We start from the raw sequence: 19,493 nt of genomic DNA on the forward strand, positions 1-19,493 counted from the left end.
GCTTTAGAGACTTTATCCTCCTACACTCCAGTTTCTTCGCTCACCCCAGATGTTTTAAAGGGAATCTTTTAAGTTTTTTAAGAGCTTTCTTTGCATCAGATAATCAAGGTAACAATCAAATAGAGCTATTAATGACACCATTTTTCAGTTTAGTTAAAAAAACCCTAATTTTTATATAACAGTTCCATATTACATTTTTATCACATTAAATCAAGAGAATTGTATTCTTGAATTAAATACAATTATATAAAGGGGACTTACTTCTCCTTGTATGTTGTTCATCCTCTTGTCATCTATTTCTGAAAGAGAAATAGGTATAATTTATTAGAAATCTAATATTCTTCCTTGTAACATTTGAATAAGACATCAGATAATGCAGATAATGTAGTAACTGCCTTCTGCTTCTGTAACAACTATGGCTTACAGTTGAGGAGAGGAGACAGAAGGAGCCTTTTCTCAGAGGAGTAAAGCATGTAAAGGCTTTCCTCTTGATATCTCCAAATGCCTGTCATTCATTCAAATGCAGACCAGGGAAATAACCGGGAACACCCATTCATGTTATGAACTTCATTGTGTCAAGGCAAAAGCAATTTCTTCTTCCCTGTGATTTTCCCACTGTCTATTGGATAGAGTATCGGCCAACTTTCTTCAACTTTGTCACTATCCAGGACAAACCTCCTTTACTTTCCAGGATAATTATCATCACTACAAGGAAAGTAACAACCACCCTCAAATGATCCCTAGAAAAATCCCCACCATTCATTCAGACCTATCCTATAATAGTCAGTATAAAGGGTTTTGAGAAAAGAGTCTGGAAACAGTATTCACATAGGACTCTTTTACAAAGGGCAGTGTTCTGGGCTGGGCTTCTTTCTTTCCTTCTTACTTTCCAAGAATTCTGCCTCATGGCTTTTTTGATCTGACTATGTTATCCTGGCTCTTTATGTCATTTCTCATAACTAAAAGATTGAGTCTGTGGTCTAAAGATAATGAGAAGTTCATTAATGAGCATCTTCTTAAAGATAAATTATATACCTGTGTAGTAATGAATATGAAAATATATACTATATAGGTGAAAAATATTTTAAAACTATGTACACAATATTTTTATTTTATAAAAGACAGATAAGTATACATGGGAAATATATGTAAATGTATATAAAGATTTATGCTATCTGTATTTTTCTCTGGATTATTAGATGACACTCTGCTTTATCTTCATCTGGTTTTATTTTCTTTTTATATAACCATTTTTGTTTTCTTTTCATATAACTATTATTTTATATATCTATTTTGGTTGTGTGTGTGTGTGTGTGTGTGTGTGTGTGTGTGTGTGTGTGTGTGTGTGTGTGTGTGTGTGTGTGTGTTTGTGCTGGTCCTGGGGATTTGAACTCAAGTATTGTTCCTAAGCTATGTGGCTCAAGTCTTATGGACTTTCTTCTCTGGGCTGGCTTTGAATGCAATCATCAGATCTTAGGCCTCTTGAGTAGCCAAACTAGCAGATGTGAGCCACTGCACTCAGCTGGTTCTTGGAATTTTTTACTTTATAGAAAATCATACCAATTTTTTTATAGGGAATGCAGAAAGGAACTTATTTAGGATAGTAATCACAATTGTCTAATGGAATCACTGCAGGTGATCAGGCAGCTCAGCATCAGGCAGCAATGAACATATTAAGTTACACCAACTTGTGCAATTCTGTTTATCAATGTGAAAACTTTTACTATCACAGTGTAATTAAATATGAAATATTATCCTGTGTTGTGATCAATTACAATGCTAATGACAATGGGGTTTCTTAATACTTGTTTAATGCTTTAGGAATTTTCAAAATTCTACCCAGGACACATAACCTAATATTTTAGGACCAAAATTGGGTCTAGTCATTCAGCTTTGCATTTTACTTTTTATTATCTTACTACAAAATACACCGAAATTGTGCTTCTGAGGTAATGATGAAAACTATACTTATTAAAAATGGCTGAATGAAAATGTTTTTGTTGAATTATTGTAATAAATATCAACCATGTCATGAAAGCAAAAGAAGGGAAATTCAGTCTGTAGTCCTATTTTGAAACTAAAGAGTGAAAACTGAATGACTTTCAAGTCATTATGATTCAGACTAAAGAATGAGCAAAGATGAAAATAAAGAGTTTGAGAGACACTATTATTTCTTTTTTTCTTTAATAGATTGTGATTAAATTGGGGAAACTAATCTTTTCTATCTACCAAATACCTCACATAAACATACGCAACACTATGTGTTCATAGGGTACAAGAGACAATAAACAGACGCAAACACAAGGTTCTTCGTCATTTGTACCACTAACCTTGGAACCAAAAGAGGAAAACTATAAAAGCACACACAGGTCTGTCCAGCTCTTTGTACTCAAACAACATGATGATGTTTATAGTGACTCTGCTCTTTTTAAAGCTTCAAATTATGACCTAGTAGCTAAATTTGGAAGTGTTCAGAAATGCTTGATTCTCCACAAAATATGAGTAAATCTATGTATTTCTCATGAAACAAGAAAAATAATACTACTTCAGAGAAAAGTTGAACTAAACCAGTTTATTAACTGGTGCGAGATTTGTTGGCTGATGATTCATCATTAAAATTTACAAATGAGGCTGAGCATGGTAGCCCAGTCTTATAATGCCAGCTACTTTGTAAGCAGCAATAAGAGGATCCTCATCTAAGGCCAGCTCCAGGCAAAAGAGACTTATCTTAAAAACAAAACCAAAGCAAAAAGAGGTGGGGGTGTGACTCAAGGGATAAAATATCTGCCTAGTAACCACATGAACCTGAGTTTATACTGTCAGAAATTTATCAATTTTCTGGAAAAGGCTACTGTGACTGTTCCAGCTTTATCCATCTATATGCCTTTATCTCTCAAGACCCACTCAGTCTGAAAAAAGAAATTCCTGGCTTGGAGAAAGTATTGTAAATCAACATCTTATAATCATTATAAGTAGCACATTTGAGTAAATACTTTCACCAAAGATGATGGTGAAAGTATTAGAGCGATATGCTCTAAAATGTTGTGATTACTGATTAGTTAAAACACTTTTGATATATTTAAGTTCATATAAGAAATAGGATAATCCCAGGACACATAAACTGCAAAATCTAGTATCCAATATCCTCAGAAACAGGGATGAGATCTCATCAGACTTTAGAAAACTAGTTGTAATTTTTAAAATCTAAATAAATAAAGTCTAAGAAAAGAAAATAGAGAAGACCAAAAAAAATCTGAATGTAACAAAATGAATAGACATAAAAATAAGGAAAACACAAAGAGTACTATCTGCTGATTGTCTGTATTCAAAATCTAATAGGAGGGACTATCTGTTTGTGGCAGGTGACAAATAAATTCTTGTTCACAAAAAAATGTTTGATTTGCAAACGCATTAAAGAAAAACCTGAAATTGCTATGTTAAAGTCATTTTCTAAGTCTCAGGCAATGCAGCAGACACTCAAATTCCAGAAAATATTGCCTGAATGTTAAAAATGGAAATCAGAATAAAAACAAGGGCATGTGACTTTGTTCTGTTGTTTGTTAATTTGTAGAGATTGGAAAGATATCAGGGAATATATGTGCTACATATCCTGTATATATATATATATATATTTCATTTATGTATATATATGTGTACATATGCATACATATGAAGAAGCAAAAATAAGTGATAATGACAATATTAATACATTCTTTTATAGAAAACTCAGACAATAAAACCATAACCACAAATGATACAGGTTATTGGCTGTAATACCCTATTTATGGTTATTTAAATAGAGCAGTTAGGTAAGGAAAGATTTAATTTCTTAGAACAAACTGAAAAGTGGCTGAGTTGTGGTGGTTTTCAATAATAGAGTATCACTTGAGCCTTTATTTTAAGCAGTTATTTTGGAAATGTGAAAAGTCAATTGAGAGGAAATTGGAGAACTTTCTGATCAAAGTAGATCAAAGTAAAATAATGCTTCAAAGATCTCTGTTCAAAAGCAAGGGCAATAACAGGTTAAATATAAAAAGAAATAACTGAAAAGATAAAGCCATAGACAAAAAGCAGTCAATTATCTCTATGGAGAGTAAAAAAATTTGTTTAGAATCAGACATACAGCTTTTCTTTTCCAGTTTGCTCATTTAAAGGGTTATTCTAATAAGCAGAGAGGAATTTTATTTTAGTCAGTTGTCAACAATTAAAATTTTATTTTACATAATATGTTAGGATAAAGTTTAGTATTTTAGTTAATATAGAAACAAATGTTTAGATGTCATGTCTTAACCATAAATTTTACAAAGTAGCTTCAAGGAATAGAATAAATGTGATGATGAAATAATAACCTCCCCAAATTTATTACTTCTGTGAGAATATATGTAAACTATTTGTTTCTTGGTTCACACAGCATATGATATTTTGTATTTCAGTCAATTTCATACCTAAAGATCAAAACAGAAATACCAATCCTAGAATGAAGGGGATAATTTCCTTTCCTCAATTTCCTTTAAATGGCAGATTGAAACAGAGAAGGAAGTAACATCCAGTTGGTTTGGCACAAAGGTCCCACATCTGGCATACTGATTTGAAATATACAATCAACTGTGAGTAGAAGAAAAGGTAGTATGGTTAGTCAGATACTACAAGGCATGTAGAACTCACTAGAACAGAACTGAATTTCACAAAACCACTATCAGTATGTATGATGGTATACAAGATGACAAACAAGAGACAATATGATCAGTGAGCAAGGTGTTCTTTTAGCAGTGGGTCCCATCTTTTCAAGTAATCCAGAGAAAGAGAACAGAGTAATTTTCTAACTTGTCAGCATCATAAAGCTAATTTATTTTATCAGTATTGTGGATGAATGATGTAAATGTGGTCTGAGTAGATAATATTCTTTTGTTCTTCATGCAATTTTTATTGTAAATATAAAGGTGATATACAGAGGATTTACAGTTATATAAGTCAGATAAAAAGCACAGTTCTTTGGACAATATCACCCCTTTCCTTACTCTCCCCAGTTTTTCCCTCTGTGTAGTTCATTCCTTTGTATAGTTCATTTTCAACAGTTTCCAATGAGTTCGTCAACTGTATTTTTGTCCTTTGTCCCACCATTTGTGTCCCCTTTTACTTTCTTAAACACAGATAAATGAGCAAACAAGAAAAAAAAAAGAAAAGAAAAATAGCAACAAAGAAAGGAACTGTTTTTTTATTATTATTTTTCAGTCATGGGGCTTGAATTCAGGGCCTGGGCACTGTCCTTGAGCGTCTTCACTCAAGGCTAGTGCTCTACCACCTTGAGCCACAGTTCTATTTCTAGCTTTTTCGTGGTTAATTGGCAATAAAAGTCACAGACTTTCCTGCCCCAGCTAGCTTCCAATCATGATCATCAAATGACAGTCTCCTGAGTAGCTAAGATTATAGGTATAAGCCATCAGGCACCCAGCATAGAAATAAGTTATCATTTCCATTTCCTGGAGTTCATTTCGATAAATATTATTTTATATGATCAGATGCACATAGCTATTGGGTTCCTCTCCTAAGAATATGCTCCTTTGGTCTCACTGTGTAAAAAGACCTAAAGACTTGTATAATTTATTGTGTCCCAGTGTATTTTTTGACCATCTAGTGTGTTTACTTGCAGATCTTTAAGCACATTCTAGTTATCACAATTGAGGGAAACCCAACAAATCAAAGAAAGGTTGGACAAATGGGATTGCATAAAGATGCAGAGCTTCTGCAGGGCAAATGACATAGCTAGCAAGATCAATAGAAAGCCCACAGATTGGGAGAAGATCTTTACTAGCCATACAACGGACAAGGGTCTCATATCTAAAATATACTTGGAACTCAAAAAATTAACCCCCCAACAACAAATCCTCAAAGAAACAACTGCCCAATAAATAAGTGGGCGAAAGACTTAAAGAGAAACTTCTCTGAAGAAGAAAGAAGGATGGCCAATAGACACATGAAGAAATGTTCAACATCCCTAGCCATAAAAGAAATGCAAATCAAAACAACATTGAGATATCACCTCACTCCAGTTAGAACGGCAAAAATCAAGAACTCTAACAACAACAGATGCTGGAGGGGATGTGGACAGAAAGGAACCTTACTTCATTGTTGGTGGGAATGTAAACTTGTTCAACCACTTTGGAAAGCAGTATGGAGGTTCCTCAAAAGACTTCACATAGAACTCCCCTATGACCCAGCAATCCCACTTTTGGGCATTTACCCTAATGTTTACAAAAAAGACCACATTAAAGGTACCAGCACAACTATGTTTATTGCAGCATTATTTACCATAGCTAAGATATGGAACCAACCCAGATGCCCCTCAGTAGATGAATGGATCAAGAAAATGTGGTATATATACACAATGGAATTCTATGCCTCCATCAGAAAGAATGACATTTCCCCATTTGTTAGGAAATGGAAAGGCTTGGAAAAAATTATATTAAGTGAAGTAAGCCAGGCCCAAAGAAACATAGGTCCCATGGTTTCCCTTATTTGCAATATCTAGTATATGTATGAGTCAAGCGGAAAAGGTCAGATAATGTGATTTTAGGAAAACGAACCCTTAAATATGTATTTTAATGTTTTTGTTTCTTTCATACATGTGTTTCTAATGCATTTATAAGATTATTTCTTTGTTGCTTTGTATGTCCCTCCCCCACAGTATAACCCCCGCTTTCACTATATTTGATGTCAGTATAACATGTGGAGGAGATGGGGACAAACAAGTCGTTTAAGGATTCAGGTGGACCTGTTGCAACAATGAGAAGTACAAAATGTCATGTCAAAACCAGCTTTACAATGTCGGTGTGGGGGGGGGAGGGGGATATGATTGGGTGGTGGGGAGGGGGGAGGCTGGGAAGGGAGATGAAGGGTAAACAAAGGAGGAGGCTGCAATGCTTGGTAAGAAATGTATGCATTATCCTGCCCATGTAATTGTAACCCCTCTGTACAGTATGTTCTCAAATAAAATAAAATAAAATACAATAAAAAAAAAAGAACTCCCCTATGACCCAGCAATCCCACTTTGGGGCATTTACCCAAATGTTTACAAACAAGACCACACTAAAGCTACCAGCACAACTATGTTTATTGCAGCATTATTTACCATAGCTAAGATATGGAACCAACCCAGATGCCCCTCAGTAGATGAATGGATCAAGAAAATGTGGTATATAAACACAATGGAATTCTATGCCTCCATCAGAAAGAATGACATTTCCCCATTTGTTAGGAAATGGAAAAACTTGGAAAAAATTATATTAAGTGAAGTAAGCCAGGCCCAAAGAAACATAGGTCCCATGGTTTCCCTTATTTGTAATATCTAGTATATGTATGAGTCAAGCGGAAAAGGTCAGATAATGTGATGTCAGGAAAATGAACCCTTAGATGTGTATTTTAATGTTTTTTTCTTTCATGCATGTGTTTCTAACGCATTTATAAGATTATCTCTTTGTTGCTTTGTATGTCCCTCCCCCACAGTATAACCCCTGCTTTCACTATATTTGATGTCAGTATAACTTGTGGAGGAGATGGGGAAAAACCAGTTGTTTAAGGATACAGGTGGACCTGTTGCAACAATGAGAAATACAAGTTGTCATGTCCAAAACGAGCTTTACAACGTCGGTGGGGGGGGGGGGGGGAAGGAAGGGGGAAGGAGAAGGATTGGGATTGGGGGGGAGGGGGGAGGCTGGGAAGGGATGTGAAGGGTAAACAAAGGAGGAGGCTGCAATGCTTGGTAAGAAATGTACGCATTATCCTGCCCATGTAATTGTTTTGTTTTTTTTTTTAACATTTCTGATCTTTATTTTTTTTTAATTGTATTTTATTTTATTTGAGAACATACTGTACAGAAGGGCTACAATTACATGGGCAGGATAATGCATACATTTCTTACCAAGCATTGCAGCCTCCTCCTTTGTTTACCCTTCACTTCCCTTCCCCGCCTCCCCCCTCCCCCCACTCAATTTTACCCCCCTCCCCCCACCCAATTATACCCCCCTCCCCCCCCCCACACCGACATTGTAAAGCTGGTTTTGACATGACATTTTGTACTTCTCATTGTTGCAACAGGTCCACCCGAATCCTTAAACGACTTGTTTGTCCCCATCTCCTCCACATGTTATACTGACATCAGATATAGTGAAAGCGGGGGTTACACTGTGGGGGAGGGACATACAAAGCAACAAAGAAATAATCTTATAAATGCGTTAGAAACACATGCATGAAAGAAACGAAAACATTAAAATACATATTTAAGGGTTCATTTTCCTAACATCACATTATCTGACCTTTTCCGCTTGACTCATACCTATACTAGATATTGCAAATAAGGGAAACCATGTGACCTTTGCTTCTTTGGGCCTGGCTTACTTCACTTAATATAATTTTTTCCAAGCCTTTCCATTTCCTAACAAATGGGGAAATGTCATTCTTTCTGATGGAGGCATAGAATTCCATTGTGTATATATACCACATTTTCTTGATCCATTCATCTACTGAGGGGCATCTGGGTTGGTTCCATGTCTTAGCTATGGTAAATAATGCTGCAATAAACATAGTTGTGCTGGTAGCTTTAGTGTGGTCTTGTTTGTATACATTTGGGTAAATGCCCAAAAGTGGGATTGCTGGATCATAGGGGAGATCTATGTGAAGTCTTTTGAGGAACCTCCATACTGCTTTCCAAAGTGGTTGAACAAGTTTACATTCCCACCAACAATGAAGTAAGGTTCCTTTCTGTCCACATCCCCTCCAGCATCTGTTGTTGTTAGAGTTCTTGATTTTTGCCGTTCTAACTGGAGTGAGGTGATATCTCAATGTTGTTTTGATTTGCATTTCTTTTATGGCTAGGGATGTTGAACATTTCTTCATGTGTCTATTGGCCATCCTTCTTTCTTCTTCAGAGAAGCTTCTCTTTAAGTCTTTCGCCCACTTATTTATTGGGCAGTTGTTTCTTTGAGGATTTGTTGTTGGGTGGTTTAATTTTTTGAGTTCCAAGTATATTTTAGATATGAGACCCTTGTCCGTTGTATGGCCTGCCCATGTAATTGTAACTCCTCTGTACAGTATGTTCACAAATAAAATAAAATAAAATTAAAAAAATAAACAATTGAGGGAAACCAATGCACTATGGAGGCACCTAAAAAGACTAAACAATCATAGGGCTTTCCTGCCACCCAGCAACTCTACTCCAATAGAACACAAACAAGACTTTACTAAAGCTACTAGCACAACTATATTCATTGCAGCATGAGTTACCATAGCCAAGATAAGGATTCAGTCCAGATGCCTCTCAGTGAACTAATAGATCTAGAAAATGTGGTATATATACCTACTGGAATTCAACTCATCCATCAAAATAAAACTTTACCACTTGTAAGGCAATCGTAAGAACTGGAAAAAATTATATTAAGCAAAATAGTGTGCTTTAACTTCTACCAAATTTATCCTTTAAAAATAATCTATCGGGCTGGGAAGGTGGCTCAGTGGTAGAGTGCTTGCTTGCCATCATGAGGCCCTGGGTTCAATTCTTCAGCACCACATAAGCAGAAAAAAGTGGAAGTGGGACTGAGGCTCAAGTGGTAGAGAGCTAGTCAACAGCTGAAGAGCTGAGGGACAGCACCCAGGCCCAGAGTTCAGGCCTCACGAGCAAAAAAATAAATAAATAAAAATAAAAATAATCTATCAACATGCATTGTATACATAAATTGCTTTGTTAAATGGCAAAAAATTCAAATCATAACCTAAAAATTAAGAAAATGAGGAAAGGTGTCGGCTTGGAAGGTTGGGTGTAAATGTGAAGAGGGGTGACATTCATCTAGGGGTGCTGTATTCATAAAGTACTGTGTTGAATGACAACTCCTTTTTACAAATACCTAAAGAAAATAAAAATGCTAAAAACATCACCTATCTACCACTAATGATCACAATTTTCTCTGGAAGTGTTTGAAAAAAATATTGAGTATTCATTATCCTAATTTTTAAAATATTTTACAAAATATTAACTACAATCAACAAAATGTAGAACATACCATAATTTTTTTTTTTTTTTGTCGGTTGTGAGGCTTGAACTCTGTGCCTGGGCGCTGTCCCTCAGCTCTTCAGCTCAAGGTGAGCACTCTACCACTTGAGCTACAGCGCCACTTCCCATATCATAATTTTTTATAACCTAAAACAAATTGTTTATATGTATTCACACAGTGGAATAAACTTGGAAAGGTTATTATTTAGTTATCACAATTCACCCCTCAGAGCTAGTAATATTTATGATTAAGACATGTCTAAGTATTTCTCTAAAGTAGCAAGATTCATGTAATACAACTGTAAGAATTTCATATGCCTCTATATCAAAGCTTGAATTAATGATAGAAGCCATGAGAGCTTTTCAAAGCATGGGGATAAGCTGGCTTTATAACTCTTTTTTATTTTATTAAATTTTTGTTAGTAGAAATTCTGTAACTGATGTGATAATATTCAGCTATCAAGAAAAGCCAAGCATAAGTTTTAGGGATTTTAATGTAACTCCCTGAGCAGTTCTGTACTGCTAAAGCCCCTCATGAAAGCATAGCATTCCAGCTGCCATACTGTTTCTAAAGGCCAAATCTGTATTCTTCACTTTCCTTAATCTACTGTTAATAATAAGTGACTGAGCATTACATAGTCAGACTTTATCACTAGTCAACACTGAAACTTAAATTTTCTATCAGGAGGCATTATTAATACATTGTGCTCAGAAAATACTAACAAAGTTGCAGATCAAAAGCCCCAATCCTGAATATATACCATCTCTATTATTTTCCTATTCCCTTGAGCTTGTACTTTAAAAAAAGCTGTATCTTAGCCTATCAATTTCCTTGATGAAATTGAAAATATGCAGATGAATGTAGGTAGGTTTTACATCCAGCTTATGTGTTTTACTAGATTCTGAAAGGCTTGGCTGCTGAGGTGTTTATTTGTTTTTCAGCAGAATATATCTCTGCTGTATATCAAGCATTATTGAAACATTCAGTGAGTATGCTTTTGACTTGTTTCTTTTTAATGTTGGTCAAAAAACTTGTTGTGGGCTGGGAAGGTAACTCAGTGGTAGAGTGCTTGCTTCGCATGCGTGAGGGCCTGGGTTTGATTCCTCAGCATCACATACACAGAAAAAGCCAGAAGTAGGCAGTGCGGCTCAAGTGGTACAGCGCTCACCTTGAGCTGAAGAGCTCAGGGACAGTACCCAGGCCCAGAGTTCAAGCTCCACAACCGACAAAAAAAATTGTAATATAATACAAGACAGAATTTTTTTCTTTTTGACAAGGCAGTATTTCTAAGTTGTATGTGAAGTACAGGGAAACTGATGAATGAAGTAGAAAAAAATTAATATTAAAAATGTATTTTCTTCTCAGTTGTGCAAGTGTCTTACATATCATTTTAATAGCAAACTATAAGTACCAGTTTATCAGTCACAAGTGGGCAAATCTGATTTAAACAAGACTGCCATTTAATTTACCAATGACTTGGAAGAATCAAATAATTAATCAAGACTGTATGATAGATAAATGACTTTTTGCAAGAATGCCATCCTGAGATCTTATGAGCTAGCACAGTATCAGCAGAGTTTTGCCTAGTACAAAGTGAATTAGAGAAGCAGCAGCTTGCTTCCAAAAGACCAAACTGAAACAAGGTCTGTAGCAGAGTAGCTTCTGAGAAGGTAATTCTGTCCTAAAGACCCAATTAGAATTTAAAACCACAGCACGTTAGCAAGGAGTTGTAAATGGATAGTAAAGATCAATTTTCAGGAAACAGAGCATTAAGACACAGCCATGACTGTGATCTTGGACTATAAGAGGACAAAGACTGAGTAGCATCTTCAGAGGAGATTCACAGAGTTAGAAAATTAACTTGCCTTGGTAGCATTTCCATATTCTAATAATGAACAGATTGAGAAAGAAATTCTAAAAATCTACTAACTACTCACAATAGCCTCAAAAATATACAGGAATAAACTCAAAAAAAGAGACAAATATCTGTGGAATGAAAGCTATAAAACACAAAGAAACATCTGGAAGGTAGTAAAAGATGGAAGACCTCCTATGTTTTTGAACTGGCAGAATTAATATAAGAAGCAGAATTATAAGAAGGAGCCTACCATGGAAAAGCAATCTATAGATCAGTACAATCACCATTAAAATTTCAGTTCACAAAAATAGAAAATTCAATTCTAAAATTCAGCAGTGCTGGAATATCACACTAATAGGCTGCAAATTGTATTTCAGAGCCAATAGTACAAAAAAGTGATGCAGACTAATAGAATTCAACATAATTCTATACAGCTACAACAAAGCTGATATTTGACAAAGATACCAAAAATGTAAGTTTAAGAAAAGACATCCCTTTTAACAAATGGTATTGGGAAAACTGGCTATCCATAATCACATAGGTGGCTAAAGCTACATTTTCAAGTTTTCACTTTGTATAAAAATTAATTTAAGTAGGACGAAAGATCTTTTTCGGTTTTTGTTTTCCAGTCCTGGAGTTTGAACTCAGGGCCTGGATGCTGTCCTGAGTTCTTTTCTTTCAACACTAGCACTCTACCACTTTAAACCACAGCACCACTTCTGGTTTTCTGGTAGTTAATTGAAGGTAAATCTCACAAACTTTCCTGCACCACTGGCTTTGAACTATGATCCTCAGATCTCAAACTCCTGAATAGCTAGGATTATAGGCCACCTATAAAGGTCTTAATGTAAGAATTAAAGCTTTGATACTTTTGTAGGAAAACACCTGAAAAAGATGTAAGCCATCAATCTCTGAATAGGCCTCCACATGATAAGGACAATTTTTTAAATAAAAGAATTGACAAAGGGTTCCGGGAAGATGGCGGAGGAGAAGCTGGAATCTGAACAAGCTCTCGCATAGAAAGTAGGTTTAGAGTTCCAGTGAACAGTCCTAAGCCAGAGAATCACACCAAGTGTACCATCACAGGACAGAGAGTTAGACAAGAGAGGGGAAGCCAAGGAAACGCACCAGCTGCCGCTCCGGCGGCGGGGTCGCGGCGGCGACCACCGCCGCGGGAGTCATACCTGAGACACAGAGAGTCGGGGACGAAGGAGCCAGACGCAGCGGACGAGCGGATTCTACTCAACACCAACAAGAACCGACAAGGAGCGAACATCTTCATCCTGCTGTTTGCAGACCAGAGACGACCCAGGATCCAAGACTCGGCGTGAGTACAAGCCCGACATCCTCACTCCTCAGGGAGCAGAGGAGGGAAGGCCACCCCTCCCCCCCCAGCACCGGTGATCTCCATCTTGGATACCGACAAAGCTCGGAGTTGCTGCTAGCTCCAGCTCAGGCCTTGGAATAAAACGAGTCATTTAGCAGGTCACAAGAACTTAACGCCGAAGTGACCTGCCAGACTCAGCTCCATCCAGGGAAAAGTCACCCAGCTCAGGCGCCAGCCATCGGAGTGCCTAGCGTCACTGGGTAACCAGAGCCAGAGGCTGCCCCTCCCTCTAGCAGCCACCACAATCAATTGAAAAACAGAAACCCTGAGAATGGCTCCAGGCTGGGCGCTGTGAGCTCTATCACAAAATAGCCCCAGGGAAAAGCTACTGTTTGTTGAAAGGCCTCAACCCTACCCAGAACCTAGCCTCATAACCACATCCCCCTCTTTTGTGACTCTCAAAGCAGACCACCCTCCCAGAAAACTAACCTGGGAGGGGGATATCAAAATCTTGGGTAAAGCAGAGCATTTTTCTGCCTCTTCCAACCAACCGACTTAAGAAACCAATCAAGCCACAGGACCTCAAGCTGACCAGAGACTACAACAAGAGACTGGTCGCAGACAAAAGGGAGATACAGGATTCCTCCCACTCCTCCCCCCCCCAAAAAAAAAAAATCAAAAGACTTTTTTTTCTTTTTTTCTTTTTTTTTTTTTTTTTTTTTTCTTTTCTTTTTTTTCTTTTCTTTTTTTTCTTCTTCTTTTCTTTTTTTTGCTTGTTTTTTGTTTTTTGTTACCTTATATATATATATATATATATATATATATATATAAATTTTTTCCCTTCTAAAACTTTTATTAATCTTTAATTTTTGCCCCTTCTGAAAAAATAATTGTTTTCCAGTAATTTTTTTTTCTCATCTTATAATTTTTATTTTAGGAATACGTGAATGAGAGTTTTCCTTTCTTTTCTTGTCTTCTTTCTCTTTTTCTTTCATTCTTAATTATCTTTTTGTTTTTTATCTAGCTCTACTGAACTTCTGATCTTTTCTTCTCCCTTTCCCATCCTTAAAGCTTTCCACATCTCCTCTATGTCCCTCCCCTTCTCTGAACATATTCACATTCCTCTCTAAATAGACGGCCTTTTAACCTCTATAATAACATTAATTTTTACGTTTCTATTCTTTTTTTGGTCTCTCTTTATTCCCCTTTCCGTCTCTTCTTTTTCTCTCTCTCTCTACTTGCATCCTACCCAACCCATTTCCTGCACTGTGATTAGGACATAGTTAACTCTCCCTGTGCCTCCCCACACCAATCTATTCCTATTTTTTACCCACATCTCTCCCTAATCCTAATAATTTCTGGTTTTCCAAATTCTTTTCTGCAGTTCGAAGTCCTTTAACATATAGTCATTTGATGTTGAATAGATGTATCTGTTGAACTAGATTGTATCTGTAGACTATTGACTGTACAAATGCAAACTTTGGTTGATGGTTGCCTTAAGATAGTGTTCTAGCACAAAACTGGTGCAATCTTCATCTCAAATGGGCCGAGTAAGCCGGAAAAACACAAGAAAAATGGCAAATTCGGGTATCTCAATTCCCAACCTTGATAATCAGGGATTAGAACAGATAAAGAATAATCCAGAGGAGAGTTCCCAAATAGCTCTACAAACACTAATAGCAAACATGATAAATGAGAAGTTTGACAATGTACAAAGGACTCTGTATGAGCTGATAGGGAGAGAGAGGAGGCATCCCAGAAGTTTATACAGGAACATCATAAGCGTGAGGAAGCTTCTCAAAAACTGATACAGGATTTGCGTGAACAACTTGAGAATACTCAAAGAGAAAGGGAGGAATGGCGTGAGCAGGCAGAGAACACTCAAAGAGAACTGCAGGAATCCCACAGAAGGGAGGAAACTAATCAAAGAGTAATTCACGAATTAAGAGACCAGGTAGAGAATACACAAAGATCACTAAAGACATTCATGGAATCCATTAACAAAGAGCTGAAGGAAGTCAGGGAGACCACAAAGGGAAGGCTGAATGGAACCCAACAGAAGGAATGGGAGTCCAAAGAAACCATAACCAATCAACTAAGTGATTTGAGAACAAACACTGAACACCAAATTAAGGAAGTAAAGAAATTCATACAAGACCTAAAACAGAGCTTCAACAAAGAACTTGAAGCCATCAAAGCTGACCAATTAGAAGGAAAAGAGATAAAAAACAAAGTAGAGAGTCTTGACAGCAGGTTAGACCATGCAGAAGATCGAATCTCAGGGATTGAAGACAGCCTAGATATTATAGAGAAAGAACATACAACCATCCAAGACAAGTCCAAGAAATATGATAGGTCTATCCAACACCTGGAAGACACCATCAGAAGGCCCAATCTAAGGATAATGGGTGTAGAGGAGCACCTAGAAACAGAAGTTAATGGTCTAGGAAATTTGTTTAACAGGATCCTAGCAGAGAACTTCCCAAACATACAAAAAGATAGGCCTATTCAGATACAAGAAGCTTTTAGAACCCCAAATAGACCAGACCAGAATAGGACATCCCACCGTCACATTATAATCCACACAGGATCAACCCAGACCAAGGAAAAGATCCTTAAAGCTGTCAAGGAGAAAAGGTTAATCACCTATAAAGGGAAACCAATTAGAATTACCTCAGATTTCTCACCAGAGACAATCAAAGCAAGAAGAGCCTGGAATGATGTATGCCATGCCCTAAAAACAAACAACTATCAACCAAGAATACTGTACCCAGCTAAACTCTCCTTCATAACTGAAGGCCAAATAAAAACCTTCCATAGCAAAGAAAAATTGAAACAATACATCTCCACCAAACCAGCCCTGCAAAAGATTCTTAAAGATGTCCTACACATAGAAAACCAACAAGAACGCAACAAAGGCCAAGAAACTGCACCCAAACTGAGAATCCAAGAACCTTAGGAAGAACCCAGTTTTCACAGCCCCCAAGAAGGTGGATAACATGGCAGGAACTCCCAAATACCTCTCAGTCCTATCTCTTAATGTTAACGGACTGAACTCTCCAATTAAGCGACATAGACTGTCTAGTTGGATTAAAAAACAAGACCCTTCTATCTGCTGCCTGCAGGAGTCACATCTTGCCCGTAAAAACAAACATATTTTCAAGGTTAAAGGCTGGAACAAAATCTACCAAGCAAACGGCCCTCATAAACAGGCGGGAGTTGCAATCCTAATATCAGATAAAATAGACTTCAAATTAAAATTCGTGAGAAGAGATAAAGAAGGTCGCTACATACTAATTAAAGGATCTCTCCTTCAGGAGGATATTACAATTCTAAATATCTATTCGCCAAACAATGGAGCACCCAAATTTATCAAAGAAACACTACTTTCCCTCAAATCCCAGATAGATCCAAAGACATTAATCGTTGGGGATTTTAACACACCACTCTCCCCACTAGATAGATCAACTTGGCAAAAACTCAACAGAGAAACCGCAGATCTAAACAGCTGCATAGATCAACTAGACTTAACAGACATTTACCGAACATTTCACCCAGCAGCATCAGAATACACGTTCTTCTCAGCAGCACATGGGACGTTTTCTAAAATAGACCACATTTTAGGCCACAAAGCAAACTTGTCTAAATTCAGAAACATTGAAGTTATACCTTGCATTCTCTCTGACCACAAGGGAATAAAATTAGAACTCAACACCAAAAGCCACCAAAGAAAGTCCGGTATCACATGGAGGCTGAACAACACACTGCTGAATCATGAGTGGGTCATGGAAGAGATTAGAAAGGAAATTCAAATGTTCATGCTATTCAACAAAAATGAACACACAAATTACCAGCTCCTCTGGGACACAGCAAAGGCAGTACTCAGAGGCAAGTTTATAGCTCTGAGCTCCTACATCAACAAATTGGAGAGATCGGAAACTAATAATTTAATGACACATCTAAACCTCCTTGAAAAAGAGCAGCAAGATAAACCCCAATCCAGTAGACGGAAAGAAATAATCAAAATTAAATCAGAATTAAATGAATTAGAATCCAAAAAAACTATAGAAAGAATCAACAAAACAAAGAGTTGGTTCTTCGAAAAACTTAACAAAATTGACAGACCCTTAGCAAACCTTATCAGAAAAAGGAGAGAACACACCCAAATTAATAAACTCAGAGATGAGAATGGAAACATCACCACGGAAACAACCAAGATTCAGAACATTATAAGGGAATACTTCTCAAAACTTTATGCTAATAAGTTTGAGAACTTGACAGAAATGGACCTTTTCCTAGCAAATATTGACATGCCAAAACTAAACCAAGATGAGTTAAACCAGCTTAACAGGCCCATATCAAGCATCGAAATAGAAACAGCAATAAGAGACCTCCCAGCTAAGAAAAGTCCAGGACCAGATGGTTTTACAGCGGAATTTTACAAGGCCTTCAAAGCAGAGCTCACACCAATACTCCTCCAACTCTTCAATGAAATTGAAAGAGAAAGCTCACTACCGAACACATTCTATGAAGCCATCATAACCCTCATCCCAAAACCAGGCAGGGACTCATCAAAGAAAGAGAACTATAGACCCATTTCTTTGATGAACATTGATGCAAAACTTCTCAACAAAATTTTGGCCAATCGACTTCAACAATTCATCCAAAAAATCATACACCATGATCAAACAGGATTCATTTCAGGGATGCAAAGCTGGTTCAATATACGCAAATCAATTAATATTATTCATCACATCAACAGGAGCAAGAATAAGAACCACATGGTTATCTCAATAGATGCAGAAAAAGCATTTGACAAGATCCAACACCCCTTTATGATGAAGGTTCTGGAAAAATTAGGAATCCATGGAACATTCCTCAATATAATAAAGGCTGTATATGACAAACCTACAGCCAGTATTATACTCAATGGTGAAAAACTAAAGCCATTTCCTCTTAACTCAGGAACAAGACAAGGATGCCCACTCTCTCCACTTCTCTTCAATCTAGTATTAGAATGCCTAGCTACAGCAATAAGACAAGATGCAGACATAAAGGGGATCCAAATAGGGAAAGAAGAAATAAAACTCTCCCTCTTTGCAGATGACATGATCTTGTATTTAAAGAATCCCATAGACTCCACTCCCAAATTACTCAAGCTGATTCAAAACTTTGGCAAAGTAGCAGGTTATAAAATTAACCCCCAAAAATCAATGGCTTTTCTATATACCAACAATGAGAAAAGTGTGGCTGAAATTAGGAAAGCAACTCCATTTGTAATAGCCCCACAAAAAATAAAATACCTAGGAATTAACTTAACCAAAGAAGTGAAGGACCTCTATGATGAAAACTTTAAAATCTTGAAAAAGGAAATCAACACAGAACTTAAAAAATGGCAAAACCTCCCATGCTCCTGGATTGGAAAGATTAACATCGTGAAAATGGCAATACTTCCCAAGGCTATCTACAAATTCAACGCGATACCTATCAAAATTCCACCCTCATTCTTCAAGGAAATAGAGGAGGCAATCCAAAAATTCATATGGAACAATAAAAGACCCCGAATAGCAAAAACGCTCCTCAACGGAAAGAACACTGCTGGAGGAATATCAATACCAAATTTCAAACTCTACTATAAAGCCATAGTAATCAAAACAGCTTGGTATTGGCATAAGAACAGACCTCAGGACCAATGGAATAGAATAGAAAACCCAGAAATGAACCTACAGACCTATAGCCACCTAATCTTCGATAAGGAAGCTAAAACAATAGAATGGAAGAAAGACAGCCTCTTCAGTAAATGGTGCTGGCAAAATTGGTTAACTACATGTAGAAAACTAAAGCTAGATCCTTATATATCACCCTGCACCAGAATCAACTCCAAATGGATCAAAGACCTTGAACTCAAAGCAGACACTCTGAAAACATTACAGGATGGAATAGGAGAAACCCTAGGTCTCCTTGGCTCAGGTCGAAATTTTCTGAATAGAGACCCGGAAGCACAACAAATCAAAGAAAGGTTGGACAAATGGGATTGCATAAGATTGCAGAGCTTCTGCAGGGCAAATGACATAGCTGGCAAGATCAATAGAAAACCCACCGATTGGGAGAAGATCTTTACTAGCCATACAACGGACAAGGGTCTCATATCTAAAATATACTTGGAACTCAAAAAATTAAACCACCCAACAACAAATCCTCAAAGAAACAACTGCCCAATAAATAAGTGGGCGAAAGACTTAAAGAGAAGCTTCTCTGAAGAAGA

General features: G+C 37.0%; 1 protein-coding gene across 1 annotated transcript in view; it reads right to left on the reverse strand.

Annotated features, from left to right (window-relative positions):
• Positions 1-19,493, reverse strand: part of Ppp1r1c (protein phosphatase 1 regulatory inhibitor subunit 1C) — a 112,203-nt gene that overhangs the window by 39,436 nt on the left and 53,274 nt on the right. Inside the window, exon 3 of the mRNA XM_070031353.1 lies at positions 262-299. Within this exon, the coding sequence (XP_069887454.1) occupies positions 262-299 (38 nt within the window). The remainder of the gene's footprint in view (positions 1-261; positions 300-19,493) is intronic.

Source organism: Dipodomys merriami, unplaced genomic scaffold, assembly GCF_024711535.1.
Source record: "Dipodomys merriami isolate MVZ:Mamm:240054 unplaced genomic scaffold, mDipMer1.0.p SCAF_1, whole genome shotgun sequence".
NCBI lineage: Eukaryota > Metazoa > Chordata > Mammalia > Rodentia > Heteromyidae > Dipodomys > Dipodomys merriami.